This window comes from Ictalurus punctatus, chromosome 10 (assembly GCF_001660625.3).
Source record: "Ictalurus punctatus breed USDA103 chromosome 10, Coco_2.0, whole genome shotgun sequence".
NCBI lineage: Eukaryota > Metazoa > Chordata > Actinopteri > Siluriformes > Ictaluridae > Ictalurus > Ictalurus punctatus.
In genome coordinates this window covers 16551373-16566126 of record NC_030425.2, presented here as the reverse complement: position 1 = coordinate 16566126, position 14754 = coordinate 16551373, and the positions used below count along the sequence as shown (strand labels likewise).

At 40.0% G+C, this 14754-nt stretch overlaps 1 protein-coding gene across 3 annotated transcripts; it reads left to right on the top strand.

Annotated features, from left to right (window-relative positions):
* Nucleotides 1-828: 828 nt before the first annotated feature.
* Nucleotides 829-14569, top strand: safb (scaffold attachment factor B). Of its 3 annotated transcripts, none has more exons than XR_001813771.3 (21): nucleotides 829-1127; nucleotides 2993-3080; nucleotides 3170-3234; nucleotides 3329-3529; nucleotides 3621-3674; nucleotides 5946-5982; nucleotides 6702-7119; nucleotides 7491-7534; nucleotides 7624-7721; nucleotides 8581-8730; nucleotides 9849-9946; nucleotides 10025-10068; nucleotides 10176-10255; nucleotides 11184-11329; nucleotides 11422-11715; nucleotides 11903-12037; nucleotides 12304-12349; nucleotides 12708-12811; nucleotides 13004-13059; nucleotides 13142-13268; nucleotides 13888-14024. XR_001813771.3 is itself a non-coding variant. In XM_017478018.3 (21 exons), the coding sequence occupies exons 1-21, from the start codon at nucleotides 960-962 to the stop codon at nucleotides 14012-14014; spliced, it is 2505 nt and encodes an 834-aa protein (XP_017333507.1). In that variant the 5' UTR covers nucleotides 829-959; the 3' UTR covers nucleotides 14015-14569. The 3 variants fall into 3 exon arrangements, 2 of the variants coding, with proteins under 2 accessions (XP_017333507.1, XP_017333506.1); XM_017478018.3 differs by having other exon boundaries at nucleotides 7494-7534; nucleotides 13142-13196; nucleotides 13888-14569; XM_017478017.3 differs by having other exon boundaries at nucleotides 13142-13196; nucleotides 13888-14569.
* Nucleotides 14570-14754: the final 185 nt, after the last annotated feature.

Genomic DNA, 14754 nt, shown 5'->3' with positions numbered 1-14754 from the left:
ATGAGAGCTGTGATGAGTATGAGCTGAATATAGAGTGCATATTTAGGGATTAGTTGGTAGAGTTTGAGTTGAGGGAGCATGTGTAGGTATGAATTCTGTGTAATTCTGCGTAATAAGTCATTAATGGATAGCAGTTGTGTGAAGGAAAATGATTACAGTCCCCTCCAAAAGTATTGGAAGGGCAAGGCTAATTCTTTTGTTTTTGCTCTACACTGAAGACATTTGGGTTTGAGATCAATAGATCAATTTGAGATGATAGATCAGAATTTCAGCTTAGGTTTCTTGATATTTACATCTAGATGTGTTAAATAAGTTAGAATATGGCACCATAGGCGGCATACCACCCAATTTTTAGGCGAGCAAAAGTATTGGAACAGACAGTCTTGAAGTAAATTAAATAACACAATATTTGGTTGCATATCCCTTGCTTGCAATAACAAACTAATGCATAATGGAAGACATGGACTGTGTGCAAGAAGATTAGTGGGTTAAGTGGAGGGTGTATGTGTTGGCACAGTTTTTAGGCAAGATGTCATTTGGTACAGGTATAAGATGGTGATAAGTGAAGGTACCATATTTAGGTTACAGAGTATAGGAAATGTATAGTGATGAGAGGATAGGGACTGAATAAATTGTGAGTAGTGGGTTGATTGGAGGGCGCATATTTTAAGCAGTGGGAGACTGAGTCTGAGTGTAGTAAGCATATTTAGTGATTAGAGTGTAAAAACTGAACAGAAACAGAACATTTAGAGTATTACATTTCCAGGTCGCACCATAGGGAGAATCGAGGGGATGTCTTGCGATTGAATCTTGGCGCATGCGCAGGTCTAGTCACTGACGCCATTTTGTCGCGTGCAAGAAAATTTGGAGAGAGTAGGCTGAGTGCTGGCGCAAAAACCAGTCTGAGTCGTTAAAACGTCGAATTAGACAGCGCAGTTTCATCCCTGAAGTGCTCAATAATGTCTGAAAACACGTCGGCAGTAGATTCGGGGGCCGGAGAAAGCTTTGAAAGCGCCGGGGTACGAAAATTATCGGAGCTGAGAGTCATCGATCTGAGGGCCGAGCTGAAAAAACGAAACCTGGACATCAGTGGGAACAAGAGCATACTGTCAGAGCGGCTTAAAAAGGTAAAACTCACAAAGCAGATGATGCATACGAAGTCAAATTGCAACTTATAAATATTTACTTACTTTTGGCTTTGATAACCAATAACGAATCGAAATCTTTGTTTAGTTCAACTGGGTTTCTTCTGCACGCGTGCGTGCCGCCTGCGACTCGTTTTGCCATTTGCACTTTTTTTTTCAATTTTTAATGCATTTATTTTACGTTATATGTCGTTTGTGTCTGCTTTCTGTTTGTTGGTTTTACATTGCAAAGCATGCTCAACAGCTTGAAAGCAAGATAGTGTGCTAGCTAGGCGAGCTAACACGTCCTCGCGCTGTTAGCGTTAGCATTAGCATTAGCAAAGGCCCGTATCGTTTTTGGTTTCTATTGTGCCGGGATGCATTATTGTAAGTGCACCTATTAGCTTTATTTAAACGTTGAAAGTAATGACTTGGATGCTGAAACATATGGAAGTTAGAACCACTGGTTCATAATATGAATATGAATGCTCTGATGTTAGTAACTAGTAGTCACATTGGATAGCGACGCGTGCTAACTTCCCGTGTTTTCTTTGATGCGTTGATAGTTATGGTCTCTTAGATTTGAAAGCAAATCCAGTTACAGTTTTGTCTTAAAGATTTGTTTATTTCCAAATTATCTCATGCACTATACTAAAATATTTACATCGTACAGCGTTGCTGTATTTATTTTGGGGAAATAAAGTCATGTTTTATTTAGGTATTTTTGTTGATACTTTGAGTACTTCTAAAAGATATTTTTCATATTTCACCGAATAGAAAATTATTACAAAACCTAAGAACATCTCCTACTCCTTTATCCGCGTGAAATATATTAACACTTCATTCCAAGTTGCATGTTATTACCAACATGAGCTATCTTGAGCCCTATTCAGGCAGAGTTAGTTTTATATGAGGAGGTGATGAAATTATTACCAGAGTATCTCTGGGATTTTAATCCTGTACAACTGTCATGTAAGTCATTTTTTATGTACTGTACATACACACTTCTGGAAAGATTACACTGTATTTTACTTTCTATAAACACAAGCCGTAGAAATAAGCCCAGGTAGTGTGTGTGTGTGTGTGTATATCAAGCCCATTTGAGCTGACATTATCCAAGACCGTTATCCTGTGGGAAAATAAATTTTTGTGCATTTTCTTCAGTCTATTTACATGTTTTGTTAAAAACTGTTGATGTTTGTCATTATTGCATTTTTCTGTCCTCGGAGTTATAACAGTAGTTCACTTGCTTATTTACAAGACCTTACATTGGAGTTTAATCCATATCTTGGTGCCATTTTAGGAATTTTACACTGAATGAGAGCGTGGTCTGTGCTTCTAGGAGAAAGAGGGTAGATTGGGAGTGCCCAATCGTAGCCACATCCATGCCTCGAAGTCTCAAAAATGAACTTGAATTATGTGCAGTATGTAGACCCTGGTGAGTTAGGGGGAAGGAAGTGTGTATGTCTTAGTCTTCACTTCTCACAGAAAAGCGGTCTCGTTCACACATGACTATGCACTGATATGTGCTCAGATTGTTTGCCTTCGTGTTCTCTCTTAAATATAGCTTTTAAATGGCATACCTTTACATTTATGCTTGTGCTGGTACAGCCTTTATTTAGGACATTTGATGATTTTTAATGAGTTGGCTGGAAGATACTGAGTCCATAGAGTCAGTGATGGACCCATGAGCAAAATGCCGAAGCAAATGGTAGTCATTCTGCAGAAGTTCTTAGTGACTTAGACTTCATTTACTTGTTAGCTGCACTGGCCTGATAGTTGTTTTGATTTGTTGTACAATGAAAATTTTGGAAATTTGGTTTCTTGCTGTCTACTGAAGATATCAAGGTAATTTTTTTTGGTTGCAGGCCATTGAGGAGGAAGGAGGTAATCCTGATGAAATAGTGGTTCAGCTTGAAATCACTCCTAAGAAAACCCCCAGGAGAACTCCTAAAGGTAAAATTGGCCATTTGTTTTGTTTGTAGTCATAAAAGGTTGATTTAGCTGAGATTAGTGTTTACTTATTACACCACTTTTTTATATAGGAAAGAGAGCAGAAGCAGATGAATCAGAGGACTGTGCACTGGAAGAGGAATCTGTCGATGGCCAGGTGCTTTTAGTGCACGTCTTTAATATAACTTAACAAAAGTGAAAATCTCACGTTGTTTAACGAGCAACTAACATGGGCCGACTTTGTCCTCCAGGATGATGGTGATGCGCACGGAGAGAGCGTTCATGACATGGACATCATGGACATGAATGTTCTGGATGAAGCCGATATTGATAACAGCATGATGGCTGAAGACGACGAATATTATGGGACTGATCTTCTGAACACGTTTTCGAATGACAACAATGTAGATGAATTTGGTGATTCTGATGCACTTAAGTCTGAGTCGGAGGAGGTGAGTGTTTAGGATAAGGCTGTGGGTACGATTTCACCAAAGATGCTTGAGTTCGGTATAAAAATTGACTGACTTGATGTTCATGTTTTAGGAAATGGAAACTAAAGATGCAGACTCAGACCATCTCCAGAAACAGGATACTCAGGTACTAAAGAAGTGGCATATCAACTGTAAGGGTGCTTTCACATCTATTCGTTCCTTGTCTGAGTCAGGAAAATTGATTCTTTTAGTTCTTTTGCTGTTTTTTTTTTTGTTTTTATTTTGCTTCATGCTGCAAACAATTAAACAAACTAAAACGAAAACATCCTCATAAAACCTTTTTTTTGTTAGTCAGTCACAAACACTAACAGAACAAGCAAACCTTTGCTAAGTGTGTTTGGAATCACAAATACATAAATCTAAATGATCTAACCATGAAGATATTAGATAATTATATAAATAAATTTTGTGTGCCTTATCCACCGTTTTTTTTTTTCTTCTTTTTTCTCTCTATCTAAATCTCCAGAACGCAAGGCATTTCTGTAGCACTACAGCTCTGTCTTTTAGTGCAGTTACTCAAAACACACGGTGTGCTCAATTCACTTTTTGCTGTTGAGTCGAATCATGTATATCTCTGTATTTCACGTTCTCACTGCAGTCGAGTACACTTGGGAGCAGACCGCAAGGTGCTTGAAGTGCTTGCATTTGACTTTTTGAAATTTAAGTACCAGGAAAACCTTGAAAATAGCCATTTTTTTTATGTAGTTTTGCTTAAAAAGTGCTTGAATTATTAAAGTCAATAAATACGAAATAATTACTACATGACATCATCTAGCGGCATTTAGCGATTTTTCCACTGAAGGTTGTTTGCAACAGGACTCCTGTCACTCACCTGGGGTCTATTGACGTTATGGTGAAGACAAAGCAGTGCTTGGGAAATGCCAGGGTTGGTGGTTAGAGTCCTGCCGCTGCCCTGTGTGTGGAGTTTGCCTGTTCTCCCAGTGCTTCGGGGAGTCAGTCCAAACAGATGCATTGTAGGCTGATTGGCATCTATAAATTGTCCGTAGCGTATGAATTTGTGTAATTGTGCCCTGCTATACGTTGGCACCCTGTCCAGGGTGTGCCCCCGCTTCGTGCCGTCAGTCCCCTGGGATAGGCTCCAGGTTCCCCACGACCCTGTGTAGGATAAACGGTACAGAAAATGGATGGATGGATGGATGGATGGACACCTCTTGTATAGTCCTTTTAAAACAAAAGAAATAGTGCTTGAAAAGTCCTTAAAAGTCCTGGAATTTCATAATGAAGAATCTTTAAGAATGCTGAGACAGAGACCATCTCACTCAGCCTCTCACCTGCCTAAAGAACTGCATATAGGGTTCTGTTGAAACATGTGTGAATGCTGTGTGCGTGTTGTTACTGCTTAAAGCCCTGTTCACACCAGGAAGATTTTCACAGTGCGAAAAAATAGTCCGTTTAACGCCCGTGTGGCTGTCGATGATTGTTCACACCCAGACATAAAACGCATGGCGTCAAAACGTCAATTTTTTTTACCGTCGAGGGGTCGGTCCCCCCTGGGATGTGCTGCGTCAAAAACTAGCCGACGAATGAGATTCACGCTTTTGTTCACGTGCCCAGAGCTGCTGAAGTTACATAAAAGTACGACTTGATGGCACTCAAGTACAAAACTGTGTTATCAATGAAAAAGATGCTGAAATAGAAGATGAAGATGACAGCACCCACCATTTTGGTGAGAGTGCATAAGTGACATAACTGAAATAAAATGCTCACTGCTAATAAATCCTTCTGCCTACACACATATATCAGGTGTCCTTTGAAAGCAGCAGATTAAAAATTGCACACTAAATGTTATATAAGTGTATTTATTATGTTGTGGCTATTTCTTTTACGACACTGAAATGCAAGCATATATTCTAAATGATCCATTTAATTCTTTCATCTGGGTCTTCCCATAAGTACGTGAATGCTATTGCTGTGACTTTGATGTAATTCAAATCATTTATTTATTTAAAGAGAGTATATTGTTTAAAAGGAGGACTTTTAAGGATTTAGATTTTAAAGAAGTATTTGTTGCAGAGGCCAAATTACTACATACTTTATATTTCGCACAAGTGCTTTAGCGAGTTTGCAAAAAGAGTATGTGAATGGCATAAAGACTTAAATACCGGTTCTCTTGTTCTTCAGTGATAAGCAGGTGTCAGAAACGAGAGGATGTGCAGCGCCACCTTGTGTACTGGGGTATTTCTGCTTTTCAATAAGCGCCATCTACTGTCAGGGAGTGAATTTACACTTTATTCAGCGTGTCGCCAGCATTTAATGCCTGGGTGTGAACACAGAAAAACGGATCGTTTAACGCGCTGCGAAAAACGTCCCTGTGTGAACAGTCCCTAATACGTATCGATTCTGTTTTATTTCGTAGGGTTCTGAGCCACTGGAGGAACATGAAGACATGACAGGTACTGACAGTATGGAGGTGTTTAGCAATTTTACAACTCGATTAGCAGTTAATAATTCCTCCTAATTTTGACAGAGACTGGAAATCCAGAGGTTACTGGCTTTGTGTGCAAGTTAACACCATTCCATGTGTCTTAGGAACAAATTGAGTACTCAGAAAATGCTTTTTGCTAAACACGCTTATGCGCAGAGCCAGTAACGGTTAGTGGTTAGTTAGTCGAGCAATGTCTTGCTAGCTTTTGCAGGTGCAGTTCAGTTTCTGCCTAAAGAAGACTTCAGAAGAGAAAATGAAGACACGGATCACATTGAAGCAAAATCACATATAGGACTCAGTTTGTTTTATGGAGATTCACTAAATGGACCAATTGCTTGATTCAAAAGAAAAAAAAGGCTTTTTAAAGGCAGCACAAAAGTCTCCATCTTCTCTATCACGGACTCTTGAACTGCAAACCAAATCACCGACGATGGGCACTCGGGATCTGTGTGCTGCCCATGTGGCTTTCCACACGCTTGGCATCAGGTGAAACTTAACAAGAGCCGACTTTTAGCCAGGAAACGGGTTTTACTTTTTGACTCTCTGGTTTTTCCAGTCTCTTTCTAGGCTTAACTAACTGTCTTATGTGAAGCAGTGGGTGGCGTCGTAGTCCAGTTCCACGCTAACCAATGCAATGTCTCAGAAGTGATTAAACTCTGTGCCATTCTATTCCTGTTACATCCGTAGAAAGTGAGAAAGTAGCCGGGTGTTGTATATCAGAGCCACTTAACGAGGAGCTGACTGAAGAGGAGAACGCTTCACTGTGGGATGGTTCTCGCAAGGAAGAGGAGGACAATGTGTCCGACCTCGGTAAAGCTGAGGAGGCCGGCAATGTGGAAGGAGACATTGACGCCTCAGAGCATAGCGAAGTCCAACCGCCATGTGAGGACCAACAAGGCGTTAAGGACAATTCGCCGGGTGCCGAGAGCGCCTCCGCTCAGGCAGCTAACGCAAATGAAACGGGCTTGCACAAAATCGAAAGCGCCGATTCAGAAAGCGTGGTGAAGGCCGAGGGGACCAAGGAAGACACGAAGACTGAAGAGAGTGCTGCAGAATCATCAGAAGTGAAAGAGTCCTCAGTAGAGGGTGGTGATCAGAAAAAGAGGTTTGTTGTTTTCTGTCTACTAGAACAAAAATGGCTGTTAGAATCTTGTTACTTTGGCTCCTTTGTTAACAAGTTTGGGTGCTCTTGGGGAGGTGTAATGGACTGCGCATTTCGTCCTTCATTTTGTTTTTGTCACCCCCCATTCCCCCCTGTTCCCTCTTGTTAACTGTTTTAACGGTTTGATTGCCATCTAAGACGCCTTAGTGGCATGCTTAGAGAGATTTTCTCAAGTCGTAGAGTCCACATTTAAGTATTTTGTTCACTACCTGAGGCTGTGTCTTTGACCAGGTAGGTATTTTTGTTAAACTCCAGTGTTTTCGCATGCATTACCTTTTTGAAATGTTTCATTTTTTCCCTTTTCTTTTTTCCAGCAGTGATGAAAAATCAAGTAAGACCGACTCAAAAGATGACAAAGGTAAATATATTGAATCGGAGAAATACACCCCTTAATTAACTTATAATATATTTGATAAAATGATGGTGTGCTTTGTTAAATGCGAGTAGGTGGTGCTGCGAGTAGCGGAAGGAACCTGTGGGTCAGCGGCCTCTCGTCAACCACAAGAGCGACTGATCTGAAGAATCTGTTCAGCAAATACGGCAAGGTTTGTGTTTTATCACTTAATCATTGTGATTAAGTATGTTCTTTTATCTCATTAATTAAATGGTAGGGATGGGTGACATGACACAAATATAACGCTGTAATATTTGAAATGAGGTTTTTTTCTGCCCGGTGAGACTACATAAATGATTGGGTGGTATAAAGAAGTTATATTGGCTAGTGCCACTGTAATACGAGAGGGAATAACACCATCCCTCCCACCCAGAGAGTATTGAAAACTTTACTTTCTTGGACTTTGGATGGCTGTGGCATCCTTTATCACTTTATAGTTATTCTTAATGATGTGGAATGACTACATAACACATTAGTGTTATGACTTGTGTCATAGCAGCTATAAGTCGTTTCCTCACAAGTCTAATTTTTTTCACTTTTTAAGTTAATAAGACAAAAAACATAGCTTGTCATGTTAACAAGAAGCTACAAAGCGTAAACTCCTCTGACATGAATGCTTTCCTGTGTAAAAACCTAGACAGCACAAACACTTTAGACTCTTTCCATAAATGCTAAATAAATGTTTCTTTACAGAAAACTTTACATTACTGTAGGATTAATATTGTGTTAGAATGAGTGCATTAATATAAACTTGTGATTTTCAGCTGCAGTTCTCTCGCAGCCGCTGTTATAGAAATTAATCAGCAACTTCTGACCAATCAGAATCCAGAATTCAACAGCTCTGGTGTATAAAGTAGTGTATTTTAACCTCCAGTCAGCTATTAGTTACTGTTGGCAACAACGGAGTCTGTGGGTCCCACTGGAGTTTTGTGGATATTTCATGAATGAGCATAGATGGTGGGTGGCGTTTAATTTCTCTGCACTGATTTGATTTTCTTGTGAATTTGCAGGTTGTGGGCGCTAAAGTGGTGACGAACGCTCGGAGCCCAGGAGCTCGTTGTTACGGTTTCGTGACTATGTGCTCAACAGAGGAGGCCACCAAGTGCATTGACCACCTGCACCGGACCGAGCTGCATGGCCGCATGATCTCTGTAGAGAGGGTGAGTGCACTTGTACATAGGTATATTACGAAGACGGATACTTGTTAGCTAGGTACAAAGGTTGCAATTCTTTTGCATCTGAAGGGGGGCGCAGATATACGTAAGTGTTTTAGTCGGTCCACAAGTGGTGAAGAAGAAGAAGAATGCTTACAAGCACACGGGGAAAACGGCAGAAGATTAGCTTAGCTTAAGCAAGTTTAGCTCTACCCCGACTTGTTGAGAGGCAGAGAGAGAGGAAAGGTAGCATCGGTTGACGATGTGTAACCGATGCTATTAATTTCAAACGATGCAAGGAAACACCTGGAATTTGGCGAAGCACCTATAAGACGGTCCTATATTATGTTTGTTTGAGGCACCTGGCATTGTGGCCATGAAACCAGTTAACGTTATGCTCCATGTAATGTTTGCGATAGGCAGTTATTTGTTAACAATGCTAACGCATTGCAATGTTATAAACTACTTCCTAATGGGCCACCATGCATCGCCATTCAGCCCGTGTCCTGTCAGCTAAATGTAGCCTAATGTCACTAATAATTATTCAAATGTTCATGCCTTTAATAATTCTTTTTGGCCTGCCACCTTATCAGTGAATTTAAAATAATGCATTCAGAGTACAAGTGGTGTGTGTGTGTGTGTGTGCGCGCGTTTAGGAGTGCACCTTAGCACTTATTAGCACTTGGCACTGTTCTATTAGTCATTGTCAGTGTGTGTTTGATAACTAAACGATTTTTTTTTTTTTTTTTAAATTGAATTTTCACATCTTTGCTGAAGATATTGGACACATTTCCTGTAAACCTTTGTCAGGCTCCAAATATCGGTGATTTAAAATATGTGCAGCTAAATATAATATTTTTCACTTTTGTCATTTAGCTACTTTACTTACTCTACATTCACTAACAAATAATTGTTACATTACTATTATTTTAATTGTACTATGTTTTTTATATCTTGTTTTATTCTTTCCTCCTGATTTATTTATATTTGCTATTTAAATTTTGTATTATTTCCTGCTTTCTGCCACTGGTGGTATTTATTGCATTTTTATTTGTATACTTTACCATTTCATTTTGATTATCTTTTCTAGAAATAAAGATTATTATAACTTTTTCCCCACGTAGGCCAAGAATGAGCCGGCTGGGAAGAAACCTACAGACAAAAGCGATGCCAAAAAGACCAGCAGCGACAGGAGACACTCCTCAGAGTCCAAGACTGAAAAGTGAGATGTGTTTTCATTTCCTTGAAGTGGTGTAGGATGAATGAGCATAGTTTTACCATGATGTTTTGTCTTTTATAGATCTGATGGCAAGGATGAAAAAACTGAAGGCTCAGATGATAAAAGTGAGTAGAAAAGTCAGCTAATTATACCAGTTAATTTCTCACCCCTCTAAAGATTTGAGGTGAAATTTGTGTATTTGGATATAATAGTGGCTGTTTTTGTATCTCAGCTGCTGGAGAGAGGACCGTCGTCATGGACAAATCAAAAGGAGAGCCTGTTATCAGCGTCAAAACCAAGAGCAAGGAGCGGGTAAATGGCTCCTTTGTGTTTCTGAGACATTTTTCTAACGTTCTCCTGCTCAATTAGGGAAGATGGCACAGGAAGAGCAGTGACCAGATTTCTAGGCTATATGTTCTACAGCAGGTTAGGTATAGTGAAGCGGCATCACCACTTGATGGTTTTGCATTAACAAATAATCAAAGTTTCATAGGAAAGGCTACCTTCATCTTGTCTTGAAAATAGCCATTGATGCTGACATGGCATTAAAAGAACAATAAATAAGTAAATTTACAAGCAAGGAGCACGAATGCCAAATGTAACCGCGATTTATGTTGAGAGGGAAAAAAAGCCGAAAAATAGGAAACAATGCAGGAATGAGAAAAGTTGACGTTACTTTGTTGATTAATTCTGAAGGAATTGTGAGCAGATATTGGGTAATTCGTCCAACGGAAAGGGAAAATACACAGGAGATGTTTTGCGTTGAGATTTATTTGAAGCCGATTTTATCTAGGTGAATTCACAAGCTTTCATGTTGTGAGCCAGTATGAAACAAGGGGCTGGGGCTGTGTTCACTTTGGTCACTTAAAAGAATGCAGTAGCTGCTCGTTATTAAGTAGTTTTTAGACTTTGTCTTGCTTTTTTTTCCTTACTATTGCATGATGCACAACTAAAAAAATTATTAGATTTCTTATCCGCTGACATGATAGAGGATTTTGTGATAGAAATCTCCCTCTCGGTTAGGATTTTCATGTTCACATTGTTAAGCTCTGCAGCGGATTAAAGAAAACCACTATGTAACAGCAGTGTATAAAATTATTCGCCGGGTGTCAGTGTTGAACATTGCTGTATTATGACTTGTTGGATGTGTTTGTCTTGAATGTTGTTATAAGGTCATTAAAGGATTTTTATATTTGTTCTTGGTTACTCTTCCACATAAAAACATTTATGTATTTTGTAGAGCTCCAAGAGCCGTGACCGCAAGTCGTCTAGCCGAGAGAGGAAGGACATCCTGTCATTTGATCAAATCAAAGAGCAGCGAGAGCGTGAGAGGCAGAGGCAACGCGAGAGAGAGATCAGAGAGGTGGAGAGACGTAGGCACTCTGGGTATGCATCCCCACACACGCACAAACACCAGTGTCATGTTTGTGTCTGAAAGGTTGTTAGTTTGTAACCTTTTGCGTATCGTTGTTGTGCAGCAATGACCGTGATGGTCGCAGCGAGCGGGAGCGCATCCGTCTGTTCCGTGAGCGTGAGGAGCGCGAGAGACTGATGCGTAAGCGTAATTGGCTGGAGGTGGAGAAGCAGCGGCTGGACGCTGATCGCATGGAGCGCGAGTTCCTGGAGCGTGAACGCTTGCGAGTGGAGTACGAGCGCAGACGTGAGCAGGAGAGAATTCACAGAGAACGTGAGGAGCTGCGTCGACAGCAGGAGCAGCTTCGCTTCGAACAGGAGCGCCGCCCCATCAAGAGACCCTATGACATGGATGGCAGGTTAGGACAGCAGCATTCAGATTACAATTTAATAAATGCTTTGAGTAGCTGTATTATAGTAAAGCATGTTGTTTTTTTGTTTTTTTTTATCTCAATGTTGTATACATGTACATTTGTATATCTGATAATGCTTAATACTAATATCTGAAGCAGTAAATGGTCTTTTGGTGTGTTGTACTGCTCATAGGAAAGATGATTGGCCGGTAAAGCGGATGGCAATGGATGACCGATATGGACGCTCAGAATTTGGTCGTCAAGAACGCTACCAAGATTTTGATCACAGAGATCGCAGCCGCTACCAGGATGACATGTTTATGGACAGGTAAGTCTTATACATTTTTATTATTATTTTTTAAAACCACCACTAAGGCGTTGACACACTACTGATGAGCGGCTGGTGCAGATATGGTAACTTGATTAATAAAAAATAACATGCTGTTACAGAAAGTTAATCAACTAATCACAGATAATTTAAGATTATTTTTCATAACAGCACACCTCCCAAGTATTTTATTCTTTACTTAATATATAATTAATACAAACATCAGTGACTTGTTGTTGATCTGGATGTTATTGTGTTTGCTTTAGGAGAGATGGTCCCAGAGGAGGCATGCCTGGAGACCGAGACGGCCAGGTAAAAATGTTCTCCTATTAAATATAGGATTATTAATATGCGATTGTTAATATCCTAGCACAGACTATAGGTGGCACTGCAGGGCTGACAGATTTATTACACAATGCATTTTTACATTAATTATATCATAAGTGATGTGAATTTCCTCAGAGCCTTTTTCTTACATTGACAGGATTGTGTGATTTGCCAGATTTACACTGGGTGGCTAAATTAGGACATGGGACCCGAAACCTTTAGAACATTTGGAATGTTGTAATGAAATCAGTAAATAATTAAGTACATGCACATTTTAGTTAGAGCACTAAACACATGGAGTGTAAGTTTGTGTGAAAATGGTGTCCCCTCTCTCTCTCTGCAGCACTTCTCTGATCGGGACCGACACAACAGAGACTCTCGGGATAACTGGAGTGGAGGTGGTTATGACAAGCGGCCAATGAATGCCCCAAGGCCGGTCCCTGGCAGGTAAAAAAAAACACACAAAAAAAGAGCACCTCACTGAGATCTTTTGCGTAATGCACAGTGATGGACCAATCACATTTTTTTAAAAAGAATTGTTGTTAATGAATACAGTGACGGATAAATGCAATACATATTAGATTTTAACTGCTAGATTCAGATTAGAGCCTGCTGTAAATCGCTTTCTTGTTGGCACAGAGACGGCCGAGACTGGGAGCCCGGGCGTAAGATGGATGGAGACAGACCCTGGCAAGGTACACGCAGCTTCATTTACACTTGAAACCTATGTAAGGATGATGCGGGATCTCTTTTAATATAACGTCTCACTTCTTCCAGGAGCAGACCGGGGCATGCCAGGCCAGAGTCACATGGCCCGAGGAGGAATGGCCAGGTGAGAGACATCTTCATGGCTTCCTGTTTGTGAAGAAGTCCTCAGCGGTCTACTTTTGTTATTTTGTGTGAGGTTAGCATACCTGCTAATCTTTACACATTTTGTGTAGGAGCTCGACTTTGTTTGTATGCTTGTATGAATTATAAGTCAAAAATATTCCCAGTCTCTCCAACCCCCCCCCCAGATAAAAAAGATTAAATGGAGCACAGATGCATTCAAACAGCATGCTCAAAGCAGTTGTAGTAGAATCTGGAGTGTGTATATATTGGGGGTTTTATGGTAACCACCAGGTGCTTCAGGGGAAAATGGCTGCTGCTCATTTATTTTAGCTGAAATATAAACATTGTAAAGTTTACATGCGCACTTTTTCCTGGAGAAGAAAGTGTGAACGTATGTTAGTATGTAAAACGTAAACTTTTCTAGTAGTGTAAAACAGATGAGCGGCAGTTTTTCCCCTAAGCAGCTGGTAGTTAACATAAAACCCTGTATATACTCTCACTCCTGTTTCTAGCTTAGATAAGCCATTTGTGAAAGGCCCTGACCCCCTGGTGGGACTTTTGGCAGGTCTGGGTTAGTTGTAAATCTTATGTTTTCTACAAATTAGGAAAAATAGTTCCTTGCCAAAAAAAAAAAAAAAAAAGTCGGTTGTTGCCAGCAGTGTACATATTAACACTTCTATATCTGTACTCAGCCGGGGTGGATACATGCAGACGGGGACGTCCCAATCTCTATCCGGAACCATGAACCGACCGAACCAGATGATGCAGGGGGGTGGTACTGGTATGCAGGGGGCCGGAGCCTTCGGCCGGCGTTACTGATCCACTTTTCCTCCTTCGTCAGCCTTTTTTTTACTTCTTAATTGTGATCTCGCAGCTTGTATATAGCATCTAAAGCTTTGTAAATTTGTTCAGCTTTTTAAAGATGCTTTCTGTTGACCTTATAAAGACTGATTAAACTATTACAAATTACAATGTCATGTTTTATGTTTTTTTTTTTTTTTTTTTTTTTTTTTTTTTTTGTCCCCCTCAAATTCACGATTTTTAGAATGTCTTGTTTTTTTTTCTAATGCTCAGGAATGTTGTGCAAAGCTGAAATCATGTTGCAGAAAAGACAAGTTTCAGTGAAGTCTTCACATTTTTGTTTTATTTAAATGAGATGCCGAACGTGATTTTTCTTTTAGTTCAGGTTATGTGGAATTGTTCCTCAGCCTTTGTAGTGAAGTGAATTGCGTTTGTGGTGTTGACAGATGGCGCTGTTGTAGTGTTCTTATTTCCTTAGGACAACCATAACACTTCTTACAGTCATGACAGTGTGCATGCTCAACATTTTCTCCCTCTGGTTGATGAGTGAATAAAGTTGTTTCATAAAACGTGCACGATCTGTTCTAGTCCATTTTGTGTGTGTGAACATGGATTTCTTATTATTTTGCATGGAAAGGTTGCATATCTATGGTGTGCGTAATGAGTCGGCTTTCACCATTTGAATTTTTTTATTTTTATTTCAATAGCTTTCCTTGGGTTATAAGGAGCCAGTTTATCCCAGAGAATTTCTTAAGGCA